The sequence below is a fragment of the Fusarium verticillioides genome, chromosome 7 (assembly GCF_000149555.1).
Source record: "Fusarium verticillioides 7600 chromosome 7, whole genome shotgun sequence".
Taxonomy (NCBI): Eukaryota; Fungi; Ascomycota; class Sordariomycetes; order Hypocreales; family Nectriaceae; genus Fusarium; species Fusarium verticillioides.
In genome coordinates, this window is record NC_031681.1 from 3,086,189 (window position 1) to 3,109,633 (window position 23,445).

At 52.2% G+C, this 23,445-nt stretch overlaps 1 protein-coding gene across 1 annotated transcript; it reads right to left on the reverse strand.

The window, feature by feature from the left end:
• Nucleotides 1–264: 264 nt before the first annotated feature.
• On the reverse strand, nt 265–23,198 carry FVEG_11762 (hypothetical protein; the record flags this gene model as incomplete). Its single annotated transcript, XM_018901082.1, has 1 exon — nt 265–23,198. One exon carries the CDS (start codon nt 23,196–23,198, stop codon nt 357–359), a length of 22,842 nt encoding a protein of 7,613 aa, XP_018759490.1. The 3' UTR covers nt 265–356.
• Nucleotides 23,199–23,445: the final 247 nt, after the last annotated feature.

Genomic DNA, 23,445 nt, shown 5'->3' on the forward strand with positions numbered 1-23,445 from the left:
GTGTCGTCACTGGATTGCTCATCCTCTTGGCATTCGCTTTCAATATGACCTGCCCCAAGACTCAGACCTCAGCCATGAGGACTGTGTATGTGACCTCCGGTCAAAACAAGCCCTCTGCCTTTGGGTACCAGGTCGCTCTTTGCATCTCAGCTACTTATGCCGTGTGGAACCCTCATATGGCAATCGCATCTTGCCTAGATCATTGTGCTCAGTCAGGAGTTCCTCATAAAAGACTCACTCATCAGCAACTGGGTTCAAATCAGACGTTTTACATGCAATATCTTGATTATAAAGAAACTCTAAAATAATTGAATGAAATAGCACCGCATCTCAAGAACCTATGATATCCCATAACACTACAGTAATGCATAGGGATCCTGCGAGAATAATGAAATCCTGTCGCAGAGACTTTCAAACATCTGTTCCGCCAACTCCTTGCTTACATGTCCATTCCCGTTGTAAACCAAACAAACTTCAGTGCTGTCGACATTTTGAGGCGTCGTCACAACACTGAGATCAGCGCTGTCTTCCTGCGAACCCATTGCGCCAACTTCGTACCTGTTTCCCCCCATCTCGAAGCTCTCTGTTTGCGGCATACTCTGATGCTGAACAACAGTAGAGAAACCATTGACTCCATCATCATCCCAGTCGGTGCACTTGCTGATGATCTCTCTGAATCCCAGTGTTTCGTACGGCATATTGTCCACCTGCTGGTTCTGTATGTATTGGGAGAGATCCAGAACGGTCCAAGAAGATTGTTGCCGAACACGTACGGGAACGATGTTAAGGCAGGGACCGACAATGCTTTGAATCCCAGGTATGTTGCTGGCATTCCGTCCGCTGATAACGTTCCCGAAAATAACGTCAGTTTTCCCTGTGACCTTTGCCAACACGGTTGACCAGGCAGCCTTGATGATCGTTGAGGTTGTGATGTTGACCGACGCGAGTGAGGGCGTAGATACGGTCTTTCTCAATACTAGGGTAGGGCATGTTCTCAAGGATGTTCGCGGTCGTTGGATGACGTTGGTGGGAGCGGAACCCTTTAGAAGGGCCGTCCAATACGGGTAGCATCGTTCCTTGTTCGCTCCCAGTACCGTCTGGATGTAGCTTGCGTACGAGGGTGTGGAATAGATAGGTTCTCCATCGAATGAGGCCTTGAGACTCTGTAGGATTGTCGGGAAGCACACGCCATCGTACTGCGCGTGAGATATGCGGATGAAGATTCGATGACGTTCTGATGACTTCTGTTGCGCTACTATGAAGCGGAGTGAGGGTATGTGGGGATGTGGAACCTCGTGCTTATGGGCCGCTTGAAGCTCGGAAGTGAATTGATCTATACTCTCCACATCTTCAACAATGACCGTGGGTTGGACGTGGCGGAGGATGACCTGCAAATAACGGCCTTGATGAGAGACAAACACAGTGCGCAAGATGTCGTAAGCGGCCACGACGTTTGTGATAGCTTCTTGTAGTAGAGTCATGTCAAGCGAGCTCGAAGAGTCCAGATGGAAATAATTGAGCTGCCATCGTGACTCTAAAAGACTTCCGTGGATGGCCTGACCTTGAAAGTCGGTAGTAGGGAGGACGTCGATGATGCTGGCTCGGGAGACCCCGACAACAGGACAAACATGGCTTCGCACGAACTGCTCAGTATCATCTGCGTCAAGCATGGAGAGTGGCTTGTAAGGCTGGTCAGTGATGACATATTTCTCCTTCTTGGAGACCAACATCTCCACGTGACCATGGATAGATGACCTATCACTATCCTTGTACGACTTGTCGTTAAGACAATCTAACAAGGAACCAAACTCGGGATTCTTAAAAATATCAGCCACAGTGAGCGGCAAGTCCAAGTCTCTGGCATTGCCAACCATGGACATGGCAATAATCGAGTCACCGCCAGACTCAAAGAAATTGTCGGTAGGCGAGATTGTACAACCTTCATACTCGAGACTGTCTCTCCATAGTGCGGATAGTTTGTTGTGGAGATGTTTTCTGTCTCGGGAGAATGAGTTGCACATGTTGGATGACATGGAGGCTGCGTCGCCGACGTCAATCAAAGTCGAAGATGCACTGATTCCTGAGCTCTGTGCTTTGGGATGGTTGTTCGTGTCGTCATGCTCGGACGTCCAGCCGTCAACCTCGGAGGATTGCGTGTATGTGCTGCGAGCCATTGGTGAGATCTGTGATAGCCGGAGATGGACCAGAGAACTCTCGCTGTAGTCAATGAAGTCCTCAAGGAGTTCAGACATGTCCGTGGCGAGCTTCTGAGCCTGCAAGCTTGAGAGTATGTTGGTCCAGTAGCGGAAGACAATGCCTTCGTCACCACGTGTAGCATTGGCATTGAGAGTGACGGCGTATTCGCTTGGATCATAGGCATTAACTGACTCGTAGGTAAGCGAGTCTGGCTCGTAGACATTTGCTACACCGGCGTTCTGGATGGACACAGCCGTATTGAAGAAGCCCCGCTTTGATTGGCCTAAGGTATGGCTCACACGAGCCAGAGAGAAGTGCTGGTGCGGCAGACTGGCCATGTAATCATCTCGAGCGGCGGAGAAGAGTGTCTTGAGAAGCGTCTCGGTTGTGAACTGGAAGCGGAACACAAGCATGTTGATGAGAGGACCGACAATACCATCGACTCCAGTGATACAGGCATCGCGTCCAGAGGCTAGATAGCCAAAGCACACGTCCTGGCGGTCGGTGTATGCTCCAAGTAACAGGGCCCATGCCACCATGACAATGTTTGAGAATGTCACGCCGAGTTTGGACCCAAGAGCTTGAAGCTCCGAGAACCGTTCGAACTGGACAATGACAGACTGTAGGCGGCGGCTAGCTATCAGTTCTGGATTGAGTGTTGGAAATCCTGTGTGTTGTGACTCCCAGAGATAGCCTGTCCAAAAGTTCAGGCTTGAAGCGGTGGATTGATCGGAAATGTATTTGATGTATTCCTTATAGCAAGGAGCTGGAGTTGGAGACAAGCTGTCGGTGTAGGCGTTGGAGATGTCTCGGAGGAGGATTGATGTGGAAGCACCGTCGGTAACTGCGTGGTTCAGCTCAAGCTTCATGAAAACCTTCCCTTGTGGTGTTTCGCAAATAGTGATCTGATAGGGGAGCATGGGGCCATCGTGTCGCTTGTTGGTCTCGCCAAGCGACATGGAGTTGAGCTCGGCCATGACATCAATCTCCCGACACTTGATGGTGCTGACGCGAGACTCAAAAGGCCGCAGAACGACTTGATCGAACGAGTCGCCTTGACGCAGGCTATCAATGAAGATGGTCCGTAATGCTGGATGACGCTCAATGACTCTGTGACAAGCCTGGACGAGTTTTGCAGTATTAATTGCCGAGCCGTCGGGAAGAGTGATTTGAAGAACAACGTGGAAAAGATATTGAGATGGATCGAGGAGCTGGCTGAGCAATATGCCAGTTTGAATAGGCGAGCATGGATAAATATCTTCCACCATGCCAAGCGACACATGAGCATTGGGGAGATGTGTGGTCGTTATCTCGTGCAGATCCGTGTAGCTGATAGGTAATAGAGGAAAGTCGCTGAGCGTCGGGGTAGAAGGGGTCTCGGCAAGTTTTCTGGTAGTGTTGATGAGAATCTGCTTGTAATTGGTTACCCACTTCTCAATACCGTCTTGGTGAAGCATGTGTCGATTATACATTAATGTAAACCCGATGCCGTCATCAAGGACGGATATCGAGATCTCGAAGAGAGCTAGGCGGGAGGTCTCAGGCGCGACGTCGGAGAGGGCCAGGGTGTCCTCCTCCGTAAATGGAAAGTCAACGGCTGTGAAGAGAGCGTCTCGGTGGTTTGTTTGTTGAGTGTGGCCAAGGTAGTTCAACAAAATCTCGATAGGTTCATCATGGGCACTCTCTGAGCTGGTGAGATAGTGGTGAGCAAAGTACGGGCGGCCATTATTAGGAATGCTACGCCGGACATCCTTTACCCTACGAACATGGTCAACCTCATCGCCGAAGTCGAGGCTCTGCCGTTTAACGTGAACAGGGCACAGCGAGGTGAACCATCCGACGGTTTGAGCAGGGTCAATGGTTTGATCCCAAGGTTCACGACCATGACCCTCGTTGAACAGTGTTGGCAACTCCCGGCTGTCGAAGGTCTGTGCAAAGGATTTTAGAATGGCCGTGATGAATAGATCGAGTGGCTCGGTCTTGAGGGCTCTGTGCGAGTCACCCAGTATGGAGGAGACGACATCAGGTTCTGTGATGACGACCGACTGTTGTCTCATGTCTCCGTAGACGTTGGAAATCTTTGACATGCCCCAGAAATCTAAGTCGGCAGGTTGTACAGCAAATGGTAGAATTGTTTCACGACTGTCGAGGGAATTGACGTGTTCGATCTGCGAAGCATTCCATCTGCGGAATGAGAGGGGCTTGGTGGGTGGAGAGTAGGTAGAGGTGAGTAATACCTCAAGGTCGTGGATAACATTTATCCAAGAAATGATGTCAATGACGAGATGATGAGCTACAAGTGACAGCACTTGAGACCCGTGAGGCAGTGCGAATAGGTCGACCACAAAAACGGGACCAGAAACATCAATGCTTCTTTGGCTGGCGGCTATGATCGGTATCATGTCAGGCTCTGCAGCAATCTCATGCCGTTGAAAGCCATATGAACCTTGGACATGTGAAACTATATGCTGTGTCCAACTGGCAGCAGAGGACTTGTTAAACCGGGCGCGAAGCATTGGATGTCTTTCAACAAGAGCATCAAGAGCCTCTTGGAGGCTGGACACGTCGAAACTCTTGTTGATGGATAGAAGTTGACTTTGGTTGAAACGGTCCCCGCGGCCCTTATTAGTGCTGTTGTTGAAGAAGAGACGTTGGATTGGGGACAGCTTGAATTCTTTATCGTCGTCTTCCTCGTAGTGGTCGAACACTGGCTGCTCTTTAAAGGCGGCGAAAGTAGATAACTCGGAGATTCCCTTGGCCCTCATGATGTCCTGCATAGTCAATGAAATGGACTGGTCATGACAGCGTGTAAGTATCTGAATCGCCATGATAGAGTCACCGCCGAGGGAAATGAGAGAGCGGTTCGTAGGGGTTTCTGTCTCTGGAATGTTAAGGGTTGACGCCCAGATGCGCCGGAGCTGTTGGATAACTGGTGTCATCACTGAGTCCACCGCATCTTGACCATCACCCAAGTCGACAGTAACCTTGCAAAAGTCCGCTTGTGCATCGGCAAGCCAACTGCTTGCACTCGCTCTGTCAAGCTTTCCAGATAGTAAGAGTGGAATAGCTTGGACTGCGAGCCAAACTGACGGTATCATGTAAGGTGGAAGTGTGGCGGCCAGATCGTGTTGTATGGCGCGGATCTGTGTTCGGGCAGTATCCATGGCGGATTCGAGGATAGGGACAAAGCCAGACGTGGTAAGAGGTGCGTCGGTGGATGAGGGATCCTCGAGAGAGGTGATGGCAACCAGGCGGCCCTTGAAGATGCCTGACTGCGGAAGGTTGACCAAGACCTGGCGAATGCGCGGTTCAGATTCAAGACGAGCCTCAATCTCACCAAGCTCCATGCGCTGGCCATGAAGCTTGACTTGATGATCCTTGCGCCCAAGATACATGAGCGATCCATCAGGACAATATCTGACCAAGTCGCCTGTCTTGTACAGACGCACTTGCTCAGTGGTGAACAAGTGCATCCACGCTGGATCCTCGATGAAGGATGCCGCCGTCCGTTCTGTGTCGTTCAAGTACCCGCGGGCCACGATGGGACCACTGATGAGGAGTTCTCCAACACACCCCACAGGGACAAGAGAGTTGTGGTCTCTCGGATCGACAACCCAAGTGTGGTTCCCGTCCATTGCGTGACCGATATTAGCCTTGGCAGTAGAAACAGAACTGTTTGCAACCGCAAATATGGTACACTCTGCTGGCCCGTAGCCATTCATCAGCTCGACCTTGCCTCCCCAGGCACTAATCGTTTCGGGTGTCAGAGTCTCGCCTCCACAGACCAGGGTCTGTAATGTGGTGAATTTGGAGGGGTCCTGCAGATTTGCCACCGAGGGCGTTAGGAATGCCCAAGTGACACCGAGGGAGCTCATGGAACCGGCGAGATCCACCATTCTCATCTCTTCGCTAGGGATGCAGACACAGGCACCGGTGATGAATGGAGCAAACGTCTCTCCCATGGCAATATCGAATGCATAGGATCCAAAATGGAATACACCAGAATCCGGACCTATGTTCATGCGATTCATGAAAGCCCTGGAGCTTGTCACAAAAGAGCCGTGTTCAATGACAACGCCTTTCGGCTTTCCAGTACTGCCCGAGGTATAGATGACAAACGCGGCATCTCGAGGTGCGACGACTGGTAGATCCTGCGTGAAAAGCTCGGGGGTAGTGAACGAGTCGGAAGTGACCAAGACAACAGTCTCGACAACGCCCTGAAAGCGGTCTTGATGCTGAGGTGCGCACAACGCAATACGGGCCTTGCAGTCGCGTGCGATCTCGGCGTGACGGGCAGAAGGATGCGCTGGGTCCATAGGAACGATAGTGCCCCCTACGAGTATCACAGCGAGCATTGAGACTGTCGTCCAGAGAGATTTGTCCATACAGCATGGAACCAGCTCATGAGCGCGTACACCATGTCGCATGAGCATCCTGGCGAAATGCGAGGCGTGCTGGGCAAGATCTTTGTAGCTGAGTTGACCATCCCAGGCGCGAACGGCGGTCTTGTTGGGCTTAGTTGCTACTGACTGCCAGAACAGGTCCGGAATACTCTCTTCTGAAGGCTGTAGGACAAGGCTGTTCCATCCTCTGATGGTCTCCACGTCCGCTTGGCTATAGAGCCGAAGATCCGATACCTTGCGAGCGGGTCCTCCAAGAGATAGGTCCGTCAGTTGACCTACCAACGCTTCGAACTGCTGGGCGATGTGCCGTGCGTCCCATCCAGAGATGACCTTGTTGTCGTGGTGAATTGTCAAGATGAGCTCATGCTTCTCAATGGAGCATTCCACAACCAGTGGATATGTGAAGAAGTTTTTCTGGTCAACTTCATGTTGGGGAGAGCTCAGTAGGTCATTCGGGTCCGTTACCTGGTCAAATGACTGTATCACCAGTAAGTTCTGGAAGTCACAGGCGACTGCTATGGCATCGCCTAAGCGACTAATACGCTGCAGACCCGCATGTTGATGAGGGATCACGTCCGTGGCCCGTTCACGGAGGTCCTTCAAGAAGTCACTAATGGTGCTATGGCGACTGATATGAACTCTCGAGGGTACCGTGGTCAAGGTAGGTCCAAGGATGTCTTGTACATGGTCCAGAGCGATGTCACGCCCAGATAATGTTTCGCCGAAGACGACATCGTCAGATCCAGTCTGAGACCCCAGGACAAGCGCCCATGCTGCCCGGACGATTGTCGGAATGGTTATATCCATGCCAAGGTCGTTTCTGTTGTAGTGCACTGTATGTGTCAAGGTTTCATGATGTGATTGCGCAGCAGATGTCGAAGAAACTTTGGGGAAGTGAGATACCAGAGAAGCGTCTTGGAACCTGGCTCTCCAAAAGTCGTCAGAGGCTTCAGTGTCAACGTCGGCTAGGTACTTGATGAAGTTGGCGTATTCGCCCACAGGCTCATGGGCGGTATCTCCGTGGTAGAACTGCGACACAAGTTTGAGGAGAGATGGCATGCTCCACGCATCATAAAGCGCGTGATGGACAACCCATACAAAGTGGCAAGGCCCATCGTCATTTGCCTCGACGATGCTGTAGCGGGCTAGAGCTCCTCCATTGTGATCAGGTACCGATACAGCCTTGACAGTAGCAGACTCAAGGTCGTCATAATGATCCCACTGAATGCCATGAGGGGCAAGAACGAGTTGGTATGACTTGAGCGACGTGTTGACGATGCGTGTTCTTAAAATGTCGACTCGATCAACAGTATTTTGCCAAGCAAGCTTGAAACGATCAATGGAGATGCCCAAAGGAAGGTTGAAAACATAAGTAGCGACATATGCACCCGGTTGCTGCAAGGTCGAGGCAACAAGACCCTCTTGGAGGGAGCTACAAGGGTACATATCGAGAATCTGACTCTCCTGCACACCACAACGGCCTGCAACCTCGCGCAGAAGTAAAGAAGGATCTTCAGTATCTGGAAGAAGCGAGAACGGGTCTACACTTGAGACAGGAGCTTCATCCGAGTGTTTGCAAGACATTGCCATGTCTGAAAGCACAGGATTGTTGAAGATAGCCATGACTGTGATGACAAGGCCTTCCGCCCTAGCAGCCGGAACGAGCTTCATGGCATCGACAGAGTCGCCACCGAGTCTGAAGAAGCTATCGCCTTTGCTTATCTGGGCAATAGGAATATTCAAGACTGCAGCCCAGGCTTTCTGCATTTTGCGCTGCATTGCCGATGTAGGGTGATCCCCGCTTCGAGATGAGCCAGAGAGCTTGTAGGAGGCCATCAGCTGAGCTGGCACGGATTTGGCTATGGTCTTGAGTCTCTGGCGATCAAGTTTGCCAGCCAAGGTCAATGGCATCTTGGACAGCGGTATGTAGATGGCAGGAACCATGTACGATGGGAGAGCGTCTCTGAGGGCTGACTTGAGGGATTGGGCAAGGTTAGTCGAAGCACTCGACATGCTTGCAAGAAGAGGATCAACGTTTTGGGTGAGAGTGTCCTCGAAATCATCGTCGCTGGTAAAGAAGACGGCGAGTGCCTTGGTTGACGTCTTGCTCTGCGGAACAACTATATCAACAGCGGCTTGAATGCAGTCCGGTAAGTGAGCCTGGACATGGTACTCGATCTCCCCAAGTTCAATACGTTGTCCATTAAGCTTGATCTGTGTGTCCTTGCGCGACACATACTTGAGCGAACCGTCCGAGTTGTACATGACCAGATCACCAGTCTTGTATAGACGATGTGTGCCATCTTCCTCAAGATTCATGTCTGCACGCCAGGATGGAGGCTCGATGAATGCCTCTTCCGTCTTCGTCTCGTTGTTGAGGTAACCTCGGGCAACAATAGGCCCTTCCACTATTAGTTCGCCGATGCCGCCAATTGGCATCAGGCGATTGTGGTTGCGCGCATCCACGACCCAGCAGCGACTACCAACAGCGTTGCCGATAGTAGATGGGTCGCTGTTGAGAATATCTCCATCATGATCAACCTTGGTGCTCGTTGCAGCGATAACGCTCGTCTCACTGGGGCCATAAGCATTGACGAGAGCGGCATGGCCAGCCCATTTCGTAATGTGATCTCTCGACATTGCCTCGCCGCCGGTGACGAGGACCTTGAGGCAAGGAAGACTGCCCGGCTTGAGAACACTCGCGACAGATGGTGTGAGCAATGTCCAGTTCACGTTGAACTTGGTGATGACGCCTGACAAGTCGTTCATGCGGTCTTGCTCGTTTGGTATGCATATACAACCGCCTACTAACAGGGTGGACAGGATCTCCATAACGCTGGCATCGAATGTGTGAGACGCAAACTGCAGCACTCGGGAGGATGATGTCATCATGATAGCCTTTGCATGAGCGGTACCTCCGGTGGCAAAGGATGCATGCTCGATTATCGTTCCCTTAGGAACACCCGTCGTTCCTGAGGTGAAGATGACATAGGCAGCGTTGTCAGGCCGAACAATGATGTTGGGTGAGTTTGGAAACACGGAGGGCAGCATTGACATGGTTTCCTTGCCAAGAGGAATAGCCGGAAGATCCAAGCTGTCGAACTTGGCCTTCAAGGACGAGGAGCAGATGACTAGCTTGGCGTTGACGTTGCTGACCAAAAACTTGATGCGGTCGGGTGGATGAGTAGGATCGAGAGGAACAAAGGCTCCGCCGGCTTTGAGGACTGCCATCATGGCAACGACTGTCCATGCTGACTTTTCGAAACACAGTGGGACGTACGCCTCTGGCCCGACGCCGAGAAAGACGAGGTACTGAGCGAATCGCGAAGCAGCTGCATCAAGTTCAGAGTAGGTAAAGGTGGCGTCCCAGGCGTCGATAGCGGGAGTATGGTCTGATAGTCGTTGACAATTATCCTCAAAGACGTGGTGCACACACTCATTCAAGACCTCAGGCTCAGCGTTGTTCCACGTCATCAGTTGCTGTCTACCGTGGTCACTGAGAATGTTCAGTTGGTTTAACGGAAGTGCTGTGTCGCATGTCGCAATCGAAGAGAGGATCTGGTCAAATGTTGAAGCAATATTGACAGCATGCGCGTCTGAGACTTTGTCTTGCCAGTAACATAACTGCAATTCCACGTTCGAGTCCCAGACTTCGACGTTGACAGTCACGTCGTACTCACTAGGGTCCTGCGCATCTCTGACGTCGAACGAGAGAGTACCTGTCGCCATATCCTTGGACACTGACCTACGCTGGAAAGAATAGGCGGTGTTGAAGAGAGGCTCGTTGGTGCCCACGGCGTGTTGAAAGTTGGCAAGCGAGACATTCTTGTAGTTCATAGCTGTAGCGAGATCGTCCTGCATGGTTCGCAGGGCGGTGTTGAGAATGGTGGATGGATCGAGGCGGACGCGACAGACGAGCATACTGATGAATACTCCAATTGCGTCGTCGATACCACTGATGGGTACATCTCTGTCAGCGACGAGATAGCCGAAGCACACATCGTCAAGGCCTGTGTATGCTTGGAGGACCAGTGCCCACGCCAGCTGCAGCAAGTTGGATAGAGTGATGCCTCTTTCGGTGCAGAGTGATTGGAGCTCAGCGGCATGCGAGATACCTTGGGTAAGGGTTCGAAGGGTCCTGGGCGCTGTGGTCCCCTCTGAAAGGAGGGGTAAGCAACAAGGCTCAGCGCCGTCCAGATAAGCCTTCCAGTACCTGGCATCCTTAGAGTCACCATTTCGCTGCAAGAAGGAGACGTAGTCCCTGTAAACGGTCAGGTTGGCAGTATCCAAAGTGCGCTCGTACGCTTGGCCAAGATCGCGGAACAGGATAGGCATAGATGTTCCATCAGAGATGGCATGGCTCATCTCAAGCACGCACAGCACTGTGTTCTCTGTGGTGTTGAAGATTGTAAGACGGTGAGGTGGCTGGTTCGTAGGAAGGCCGAGCGGCGGATGGTCATTAAGCCTGTGGTCTGCCTCTCTGCAAGGACACTCAACGATAGAGACGTTGGCATCGTGACTCCTTAGAACGACTTGACTGACAGCTCCCTCCTGTAGTGTGCTGTCGACGAACGCAGTTCGAAGGCTGGAATGGCGATGGACTACACGCTTCCAAGCTTCTGAAAGTCTTTGCACATCGATCGCATCGCCTTGTCGTGTGGATGTAACTGAAAACGTGATGGAGTAAGAGTAGTATCCAGGGTCCTTGATCTGGGACAAGAGGATGCCCTGCTGAACCGAGGAGCATGGATATACTGCTTCAACGTTATCAGGAGAGATACCCAACTCAGTGAGAGCCTGCGTAACCTGGGACTCTTTCTTGAAGGCCAGAGGAAGTAGAGATAGATCTTGGGATAGCTCTCGTGTATCTTGAGATATTACTTGAGCTGCCCGGTGTATACAGTCACTGCAGGTCTCGATCCACCTGCTGATAGACGGCTGGTGGCGCATGTGGCGGTTGAAGGAAAAGTCAAAGATCAGCCCTTCTTTGGTGAAAGAAGCCGAGATCTCGATGAGTGCCAAACGTGGGACGTCGGCCCCGATATCGGACTGCGAGCTCAAAGAGTTCAGCATGCTTACGTCGATAGACTTGAACACAGAATCCTCTGCTCCAAACTCCTGTGAGTGGCCAAGGAAATTAAAAGCAATCTCGACCGGGAATTTGATCGGGGATTTCGAGTCAGCCAACATGCTATGAGCAAAGTAAGGTCGACCGTTGCCAGGAAGCTTTCTCCGGTAGTCCCGTACCCAATGCACAACATCAAGGATGTCGTACTCGTTAGGAATAGTCTCAGGGAGAGCGACAGGACAGAGGGTGGTGAACCATCCAACGGTGCGTGATAAGTCCAGATTGTCATCGGGAGGCTCTCTTCCATGGCCCTCGTTGAATATAGGGGGTATCGAAGAACGTTCTGGAAAGGTTTGGCGGAAGGATGCTAACATTGATGCCAGCAAGACGTCAACGACATCATGGCTACTACCCGAGAGCAGGCTTGATGTGCCATTAGGTATCGTCATAGTCTCTGTGACTGAGTCACCATGAAGATTCGGCACACCTTCCATCCCCCAGTACTGGCGGTCTGATGGAGGGACTGGGATATTGTGGAATACACGCTCCGGTGAAGCTTTCTGAGCCTCGTCGCGTTGCTTGGAAATCCACGTCTGGAAGGAGACAGACTTCGCAGGTCTGTAGGTTGATGCTGACAGGAATCCTTCGAGATCTTGCAGCATGATGTTCCAAGACACGACATCAACCACCAGGTGATGAGCCACGAATGTAATGATTTGGTCACCAGTTGCCTCCATCTCAACCATGTCGACAGCCAATATCGGCCCATCGACAATGCTTAGGGTAGTCTGACTCTCCGCCACCAACTCCAAAAGTCGTTTCTCATGGACAATGCCGTGTGAACGAAGAGCGTAGGATCCAGCGACATCGCTGGTAATCCGCTGCGTCCAGTTTCCGTCAGCCTGCGAGAACCTAGCACGCATCATGCTGTGCGTCTCGACGATAGAGCGGAGAGTATCCGATAATTCCTGCGAGGTGATGATGCGGGTCGTAGCCAGGGTCATGCTCTGGTTGAAGTGGTGAGAGTCTACACCAATATCCTCGAAGTAAACCTTTTGGATAGGTGATAGTTCAAAAGGTTTCTCCAGCTGTTCATCGTCGTACAGGACTTCCTTGACGTTGGTGACAATAGACGCAAGGTCGATGATGGACTTGGCTCGCATGATCTGGCTGACAGATACAGCCATGTCTAAGGAGCGACAAATAGCCATCAACTTCATAGCGGATATCGAATCGCCGCCAAGATGGATGAAGGACTGCTTGAATGGAACCATATCGGCCTTGAGGTTAAGGGCCTTGGACCAAGCAGCCCTAAGCTTGATCTCCATCTCCGATGGTTCTCTATCCAACGCAGACGCATCTTCCTGCGCGTCAAGAACTAGATGGTATTGTTCATGAGACATATCATCAACCCATCGGACGGTGCGCCTGCGGTCAAGCTTGCCAGAGGGGAGAAGGGGAATATGGTTGACGACAATCCATAGAGATGGGATCATGTAAGATGTTACATTCCTTGCAAGACCTTCACGAATACCCACCAAGAGGGATGGAGGGTACTTGGTTATGAACTGGATCTCTTCTTCTCCGTTGATGGTCGTGAGAGAGTGGAGAGATAGAATGGCCACCAGGCGGGCTTTGAAGGGGCCAGAGCCCGGGACTGCGGCTAGACAGGACTCGACGGCTGGATCTGCGCTCAAATGATGTTCAATCTCAGAAAGCTCGATTCTCTGACCATTAACTTTGACTTGATCATCCTTGCGCCCATGGAACTCAATACCATCCTCGGTAAGTTTGACCAAGTCTCCCGTCTTGTAAAACCTGCGTTCCGCGCCTGAAAAAGCCGCTGGGAACCGTTGACACCACCTCGGGTTGGTAACAAAAGATCTTGCAGTTCGCTCGGGGTCATTCAGATACCCTTGAGCGAGGATAGGACCTTCTATCACGAGCTCGCCCACAGCGCCGATGGGCATAAGTCTGTCGTGGTTGTCGGCGTCAGTGACCCAGCACATGCCCCCGACAGCATGTCCGATATTCGAGGGAGAAGAGTCCAGTGTAACGCTCGGGTTGACAGCAGCTACCACTGCAGTTTCACTGGGTCCATACGCGTTCATAAGACGAACTGACGGCGCCCACGAAGAGATATGAGCAGAAGACATGGCCTCACCTCCGAGCACGAGAGTCTCAAGGCCAGGGACTATCGAAGGCTGAAGCAGCTGGGCCACCGAAGGCGTTAACAGAGCCCAGTTGACGTTCATTCTGTTGATAGCCCCGGAAAGATCGTGGAGACGCTCGTCGGAACTTGGAATGCAGACTGTCCCGCCGTGGATGAGTGTGGTGAGGATCTCCATGATGCTGGCGTCAAAGGTATAGGAGGCAAACTGCAAGACGCGTGATGACTCAGTTATGCCCATGGCGCTACCGTGTGCATACGCGCCAGTGCAGAATGCGGAGTGGTCGATGATGGTTCCCTTTGGCTTCCCAGTTGTGCCGGAGGTGAAGATGATGTAGGCTGGACTGTTGGCAGATAATGATAGAGGTACGTGGCTAGTTGCATCGTCGTGACTCTGAGTCCTACAGTCTGCCAAAGCCTGCGAGACGGAGATGGCACTCGATTCGAGGTTCTTCAAACGCTCGACGTGTTGATCAGACGAGAGAACGACTGTGGCCCCAGTATCAGCAAGAATGCCCTTGATCCGGGCATCGGGGTGCGCTGGGTCTAGAGGCACGAAGGCAGCACCTGACTTGAGAATGGCCAGGATGGAGATAACCACTAAAGATGACTTGTCCATGCAGAAGGGAATGACGGAATGGACGGAAACGCCATTTGCCACCAATGAACGAGCAAGACGTGTAGATTCAAAGTCCAGATCAGCGTATGTGAGGCTCTGGTCCCATGACACGACAGCGAGCTTATCTTGTGGTTGAGCCACTGCCTGAGCCCCGAAAACGTCGTGAAGGAGTCGTCTCGATGGCGAAGGGATAGCACGGTTCATTTCACGCAGCGTCTGTAGGTCACTGTGGCTGATCAAAGGTATATCGCGAAGCTTCTCATCCAGCAGATCAGGCGACGACACGGACTCCAGCATTAGTGCAAAGTGATCCATTATGCGCTGCATCTGAACCCCAGGTATAACGTTGGGATCAAAGTGAACGACAGTCTCGAGCTCACCATCTGCAAAGTGGCACGACAGCATGAGAGGGTATGACGAATAGAAGTTTGTACCAGCCATCTCGTTTGACTGCTCGAACCAAAAGGCATCCGTCGACTCTCGAGGTCCATAGTTGATGGCCAAGAGGTTCTGAGCGCCGCAAGCGAGGGTTGTATCAGCGTTGATGTTTCTGATGCACTGAATCCCAGCAAACTGATGTCTTCTCACAGCCGCTGAGTGATCCTGCACGGCGACAAGAAGCTCAGCAAGGGTGTGTGAAGGGTCGATGACTACACGTGTGGGAACAGTCGCCAGTGTGATACCAGCCATGTCCTCAATCCCGACAACAGGAGCATCGCGCCCCGTCATGGTCTCCCAGAAGACAACGTCGTTGGCTCCAGAGTAGGTAGACACCGCCATCGCCCAGGCTGTGCGGATTCTAGTGGCTGAAGTTATCTCTGATCCTGACGGGCTTGTCAAGGTTGCTTTGTGGACTAGCAGACTCGTTGCGGAGGACTGGTAATCGGCGTTGGGAAGACGTGGGAAGTGCTGGGTGGAGATGTCGGAGAGATGGGACTCCCAGAAGTCGATGTCCTGATCCCGGTCAAGGTCTGTGAGGTGCTTGATGAAGTTGGTGTAATCAGGGCCTTTAATTTGTGTGGAACTCAGATTGTCGTGGTAGCATCGTTTAACCTTGTCGAGGATGAGAGGAAGACACCAGCCATCATAGATCGCATGATGGATGGTCCACACGAAGCATTTGCCTGTACAATCATCGTCAACGATACCGTAGCTGGCCAATCTCGCACCATTATACAATGGAAGCTGGCGCCGAGTTGTGTCGGTACCTGAGAGGCTGGTAAAGGTGGACCATTGAATTGTTTCTCCGGTGACAACAACCTGCACAAACCCAGCATCTTCTGTATGAACGATCCTTGTTCTCAGCATTGGCTCGGCTTCCACCACAATTGCCCAAGCCTCCTGGAACTTGTAGACGTCGATGTCGGCTGGTAGCCGATAGACGAGTTGCGCCACGTAAGCTCCAGGCTCCTTGGTGGAGAGAGCCATGAGACCCTCTTGCAATGCAGAGCACGGATAGATGTCCTGAACATCACTAACGTCGATGCGAGCAGAGCCGGCAACCGTTTGTCGTAACTTATCGACAGAACACTCGCCGGATAACAACGAGAATGGTTGGTATGTTGTAGTAGGCGCTTTGGATAACGGAACCGCGGACTCGGCCATATCCAGCAGTGATGGCTTCTGGAACACCCCAGCAACAGTCAAGTCAATGTTGGAACATCGAGCCAGCGTCACTAGTTGCATGGCCCCAATCGAGTCGCCTCCAAGTTTGAAGAAGTGATCCTGGACTCCGATGGACACCACATCGATGTCGAGCAACTGAGCCCACATAGCAGCTAATTGCTTCTCAACCTTGCTGGACGGCGCTCTGCCACTCTTAAGAGCAAGCTTGTAAGACTTCATCTTCGGTGCAGGCACCGACTCTCCCAGAAACCTCAGACTGCGCCGATTGAGCTTGCCTGACGAAGTGAGAGGCATCTTGGAGACGGGGAGCCAGGCGGATGGGACCATGTAGGCGGGGACTGCATTGAAAAGCACAATCTCGAGCTTCTTGGCATGAGACCTGAAAGACTCATCCATGTCCAGCAGCATGCTGTCATCGCTGGTTTCTCTGAGGGAGATATCAGCATCTGCACAGATAAAGCAGGCGAGCAGCTTCCTGCCCTGCGATGTGATGAGCTCCACGGCAGATTCCCAGCCCTTGGGGAGGTTCTCCTCGATGTGGTGCTCAATCTCTCCGAGTTCAATGCGCTGGCCGTTGAGCTTGACCTGGGTATCCTTCCGCCCAAGGTAGGTAAGTGTGCCGTCCGAGTTGTAGCGCACAAGGTCGCCGGTCCTGTAGAGCTTGCGATCCAGTCTGCCATTCTCAGTGATTCCCTCAATGCAGGCGGGCGGAGGAACAAAAGACTGGGCCATCTTGTCTGGGAGGTTGAGGTAACCTCTAGACACGATAGGGCCATCAATGAGGAGCTCACCAACGCAACCAATTGGGACAAGAAGGCTATGATCGGTCGCATCCACTACCCAAGCGACGCTACCAATGGCACGACCAATGTTGTTCGCCTTACCTGGCTGGGCGATATCTCCAGAGAAAGTCGAGTTGACGGAGCATTCCGACGGCCCGTAGCAGCACCGCAGAGACACAAAGTCCCGCCAGATGCCAACGCACTTGGTAGTCACCGCTTCACCCCCAAGAGCCAGAGTCTTCAAAGTCGGAACCTCGGATGGCTCGAGGAAGCAAGCCACAGTAGGCGTTATATCAGCCAACGTGACGCTGTACCGATTAATTGCTCCCGCTAGGTCGTTCAGCCTCTCATGGTCCGATGGTACGCATACGCAGCCTCCCAGACTAATAGTGCTGAAAATCTCTGCGAGACTATTGTCAAAGGTGTACGAAGCGAACTGCAACACCCTCGAGTCTGAGCCGTAGCCTAACTTGGGGCCTGAGTACATGGCGTTGCTGGCGATGCCTCTGTGCTCGAGGACTACACCCTTGGGGCGCCCTGTGCTACCAGACGTGTAGATAACGAAGCAGGCGTTGTGAGGTGTGACTTCAGGAAGAGGTGACTCGAGTGCCGTGCAGATAGTCTGTAGCAAATCTGCGTCTACAGCCACGACTGTCGCAACAATAGAGTTGAGCTTGGGTACTAATGAAGGAGATACAAGAGCGATAGTAGACGCTGTATCTTCGATACGAAGACGGTGCGCAGCTTCCGGATGCGCTGGGTCCAGAGGCACGCATACACCGCCAGCTTTGAGAATGGCCAGCATAGAAACTATGGCAATTGCAGATTTCTCGAAGCAGACGGCCACAAAGGTCTCTAAGCCAACGCCTAGAGAGGCAATATGATGGGCCAGCTTGTCAGAGGCGTTATCAAGCTCGGCGTAGGTGAGGTTCATGTCCCATGAAGCAATCGCAGGCCTGTCAGGCCGTGATGCAACCTGCTGCTTGAACAAGCCATGGACGCAACTCTCAATTGCATCAGGAATACGCTGGTTCCATCGACTAATTTGAGAGCTATGCCAGGAACCCAAATGGTCGAGCTGCACAATGGGCTCATTGCAATGATGCAGAATATTGCTAAGCGCATTTCTAAACGTGCCAGCAACATTGGCAGCTTGTCCATCAGAGAGAGTATCGGACCAGTACATCAAGTCAATCGCCATGTCATGCTCGCCTGCCTCGACATTGACCGACACGTTGTACTCATCAGGATCGTAGGTAGGGCAACATTCCTCAAACACGAGGTCCGTCTGCGTCGTTGGTGGTAGCTTTCTGTACGACAATGCTGTGTTGAAGAGAACAGCGTCGGAGAGCTGAAGGGCGTGGTAGACTTGGGCTAGCGGCGTATGGCGATACTCTAGACTTTCGAGATAGTCCCTCTGCACTGAGCCCATCATGTCTGCCATGCTGGTAGTACTATCGGCGTTGACACGGCATGTGACCATGTTGATGATGGGACCAACGGCATCTCGGATACCTTCGATTGGCAAATCACGAGCCGATGTCAGATAGCCAAAGCAAACTTCGTCAGAGCCAGTGTATAAACGCAAAGTGACTGCCCAGGCAGCATAGATGGCGTTGACAATAGTGACTCCCAGTCGCTCACAAAGACTCTGAAGTTGAGCGAGCTCATCAAATCGTACCCTCAAGTGTCGCAGCTCCTTGACCTCTGCAGTCTCCCCATCATCCAGAACGGGGAAGAGACAGGGCTCGAGACCAGCTAGGTAGGACTTCCAATACTCGATACCAGGTTGGACCGGCTGACTTTGAAGGGCTTTGATGTAATCGCAATACAGCGGGCCTGTTTCAGCCTTGAGGATACCTTGATATGCCAGGGCAAGATCTCTGAAGAGGATTGACAGCGAAGTTCCATCCATGATGACATGACTAATGTCCAATCTGCAAAAGACCTTGCCGCTGATTGCTTTGCAGACGTGGAAGTGGTGCAGTAGTCGGCATGCGTTGTCGCCATGGTTCATAGGTAATTTGAGCGCCGCAATCGCTCCCTCGTCTGTGCTACTCTCAGAAACAGTGAACGGAACTTCAACTTCCTTGAGCACGACTTGATCGTAGATGGAATCCTCCAACGTCACGCTCTCCAGGAAGATAGTCCTGAGAATCGGATGGTATTGCACCATGCGCTTCCAAGCAGCAATGAGCTTCTCGACATCCACAGTCTCTCCGCTCCTGCTCTTGACCTCGTGGAGCGTGTAGGCAGCATAAGCGGTGTTCTCCCTGGTGGTGCTGACCAAGAGTCCGGACTGCATCGGAGAGCAAGGGTATGCATCTTGGATAAGACTGACGTTTGAGATCCCAGCCTCGGGGAGTTTCTCCTCTGTGAATACTCTCAATCGATCGTAAGTGAAGGAGAGGAGCGGGAAGTCGCTTAGAGTAGGCTCAGGTTCCATCGAAGCTAGAGATGTAATGACTTGGCCGAGGCTCTGTTCGCAGCAGGAAATCCACTCGCGGATCTGCGGCTGGTGTTTCATGTTCCGGTTGAAACCAAATGAGAAACGGAGAGATCCCTTGACTACGACAGCTGACACCTCGAAAAGTGAGATGCAAGCTGTCAGAGGTCCGACGTCTGCACCTTGACTAGCCTCTCTAATCTCACCTGCGATATTGCTCTCAGGCGTGAAGAGAGCACCCTCACGCTCCAATTGCTGGTACTGGCCCAGGTAGTTGAAGGTGATCTCCAGAGGCCAGTGGTGAGAAAATGCTTCTTGGCCCTCCTTTGTCAACCAGCGGCTCGCAAAGTAAGGCCGCCCGTTATCAGGAACTTTGCGTCTTCCGTCTTTGATCATTTTGACAGTGTCGATGAGACTGGTCTGCAAATCTGATCCAGCAAAGACTGGGTAAATGGTAGTGAACCATCCGACCACGTTAGACAAGTCGATTGAGGTGTCCCAGACTTCTCTGCCGTGACCTTCTGCAAATATGGCTGGGATTGAGCGGTCGGTGAAGATCTGGCCAAAGGAATACACCATCGCTGCCATGAGAACATCCGGGATCTCGGTCCGTAGGGCGCCATGACATTTGGATACAAGAAGATATGTTTGTTGAGGCCCGATCTCAAAGCCTTGACGAACCATCTGCCCATAGATGTTGGGAGTGTCTGCCATGCCCCAGTACCCAGCATTACCGTCGGGAATGCCGTGAATTGGCAGGACTTTGTCCGGTATCTGTGCCTTGGCCTGTTCAGACTGCATCTTACACCAGACTTGAAACGGAAGCGGAGGATCAACATCCTGCAGAGCTTCGGGTCGTAGTAATGTCTCCTCGAGCTCTTGGAGGATAATTCTCCAAGATACAAGGTCGATTACCAGGTGATGCGCCACGACGAACAAGAGCTGTTCTTCTGTCCTTCGGTCGATCAAGTCAGCAGCGACAAGTGGGCCTCGGACAGGATCTAGGCAGGTTTGGCTATCGACGAGCGAGTCATCAATGTCCTCCTGCGAAGACAGTTCCAATGTGCGCAGGCGATACGATGCCGCAACGTCGTTGGTAATGCGTTGCTTCCACTCCCCATTGACTTCCTGTTGGAACCTCGCACGAAGCATAGAGTGCCGGCAAATAATAGCCTCCATCGCCTTGCGCAGATCTGCCTCATCGATATGCTGACTCGTCCGTAGCAAGAAGCTCTGGTTGTAGTGACCCTGGTCGTAGTTCGGCCTCGCGAAGTACAGCTTCTGAATAGGCGAGAGGTCAAACGGCTCTTCTGCCATCTCATGCAGAAGTACAGGCCTTTCGATATCCTTGACCCGTAGCGCCAGTGACCTGATGGACTTGCAGTTGATGATGTGCGAGACTGCCAACCCGAGTCCACGTTTCTTGCACTCGCCCATTACTTGCATGGCGGAGATGGAATCGCCACCGACGCTGAGGAAGGATTGCGTGAGGCCGAGCTGTTCTTCTTTGAGGTTCAGGACATACGTCCAGATCTTGTGTAACTCCAACTCAATCTTGCTTTCGCACTTGAGATCCTCGGGAAGCTGAGTCGCCGCTATTGCAGGATTGAGCTGTCGATACAGAGCCTCGCTCATGCCATCGACCCATTTTCCAGTTTGCTTCCTGTCGAGTTTCCCAGATTGGAGACGAGGGATGAACTCAACGGCAAGCCACATAGAGGGTATCATGTACGAAGGTAGCCTCTCGCTAAGTAGATGCTTGACCTCTGCGATATTGTTCTGTACGATACTCTCAAGATCGCCTTCGATGAGCTTATAGGGCTGACCATTGGGCACGAGGTCTTGATCCAGGGCACCGCAGAGCTGCACGATGGCTAGGAGTCGGCCCTTGCAGAAGCCCTCTGTCGGTAAGACAACCATTCCGTGTTTGATACTGGCGCTGGCATTGATGTGATGCTCTATCTCTCCGAGCTCGATCCGTTGCCCGTGAAACTTGATCTGTGCATCCTTACGGCCGGCGATGTGAAAGGTTCCATCGTGGTTGTACCTGACGAGATCACCCGTCTTGTACATTCGTCTAGAACCAGCCCGCGACAGTTGCTTCTTTGCCCACGATGGATCTTCAATAAAGGCTTCGCGCGTCTTCTCTGGCTCCTTGTAGTACTCGCGTGCGAGCGTATGGCCTTCGATGACCAACTCGCCCACTGCGCCAACGGGCATGAGACGGTCGTGATTGTCCCGATCCACAACCCAGCAGTTTACACCGACCTGGTGGCCAATGTTGAGAGGATTGGTCCCTTGCACCATGCCTCGATGGACGTGGGAAACCACAGACGTCTCAGCAGGGCCGTAGCAGTTGATGAGGTTGATGTGCGACCATGAGCGGATGACAGCCTGCGTCATCGCCTCTCCGCCAGTAACGAGCGTCTTCAAGGTTGGGACATTGGCGGGGTTAATGAACTTGACGAATGTCGGGGTCAAAAGCGCCCAGTTTGCTCGGAGCTCGGTGATTGCCTCTTCAACTGCGTTGAGGCGAGCTTCTTCGCTGGGTATGCAGACACATCCACCCAAAATCAAGCAGGTCAAGATCTCAGTGATGCTCACGTCAAAGGTAGAAGCAGCGAATTGGAACGATCGCGTGTTGGAGTCCATCATCATAGCAGGCCCATGAGCAAGTGCACTCGACATGAGAGCTCCATGTTGGATGAGGGCTCCTTTGGGCTCGCCCGTTGTGCCACTCGTGAATATCATGTAGGCTCCGTTCTGCCACGATCCACAGTCGACCTCGTCGCTCTGGTCGGGCAGCTCGGTGAATAGCTGCTCATCAACGGGGATCAACTCTGGCGCTATGCTCGCTAGCATGTCCTGATGCTGAGGGGAGCACAAGATGGTCGTAGCATCCACCTTTTGCGCGAGAGACTTTAGACGAAGCAGTGGTTGCGAAGGGTCAAGGGGCACAAAGATACCGCCTGCTTTGAGAACTGCCAGCATAGAAACAACAACCCATTTGGACTTGTCGAAGCAGATGGGTACAAAGACCTCGGGCCCAACACCCGAGGCTTGTAGACGACAGGCAAGACGATCTGCCAGGGACAAGACCTGCTGGTAGGAAAAGCTTCCATCCCAAGCGCAAACAGCTTCTGCATCAGGTTTCAACGCTCCTTGCATTGACAGAGCCTGGTGGATGCACTTGCGCACATTTCTCATGGGGCTGCTATTCCAGGCCAAGACTTGTCGTTCGTTTTGCTCACTGAAGAGGCTGATCTGTGATACAAGAGTCTCCGGGTGGTTGTTTATTTCCCTGAAGATTTTGTCGAAGGTGCTGCTGACATTCTCAGCCTGGCCGCGACTCATGAAGGAAGAGTCGCATGTCAAGACAGTTTCGAGCGTCACGGGATCTACCGTCATGCGAATTTTACACCACAAAGGATGTTCTCCACTGTTGCTACTACGCTCATCGCTGTGGTTCTGGATTGACAAAATCGTGTTGAATGCTGTTTTGGCTTTCTCATCGCTCATCAGGACCAGCGACGAAAAGCTGCCATTGAGGATTTCTTCCACGCGCTGATTGGCAGGCAACCGGACATGCACAGCTTGTCTCATGCGCTCTGCATGTCCCGACGTGTCGGTAACGCTGTGCTGACTGTCAAAGCCGAAACACACATCATCCAACCCGGTGAAGCAGCCAAGAAGGATCGCCCATGCTGCACAGAGAGCAGCGCACGTGTCTCTGAGGTCGTCTGGTGCAACGTGGTAGATCCGGCTGGCATATTCCAGGCGCTCACAACCTGTCTCAGACAGATCGAACTGCGGGAACATGGCAGACTTCAGATCCGGCATTGACTGATCGGCAGTCCTGACACAACCGCAAGAAACGGTGGGTGCCATTGTTTAGGTTATGTAAAATGATTTGGTGGGTATTTGCTGTTGGTGACTTGTGTGACAGACACTTGTAGACTATCAAACGAATAGAGCGTGAAATTCGTGCGTCACGACAGCAATAATTTTCTTTAGGGTGACTGCATCTATTTGGATGGAGGTTACAGCAGATATATCCTTGCTACAGATCAGCAACATCACTACTAAGAAACAGCATTCAAGGTGTCATTCAGGGATATACACAGAAAACCCTACC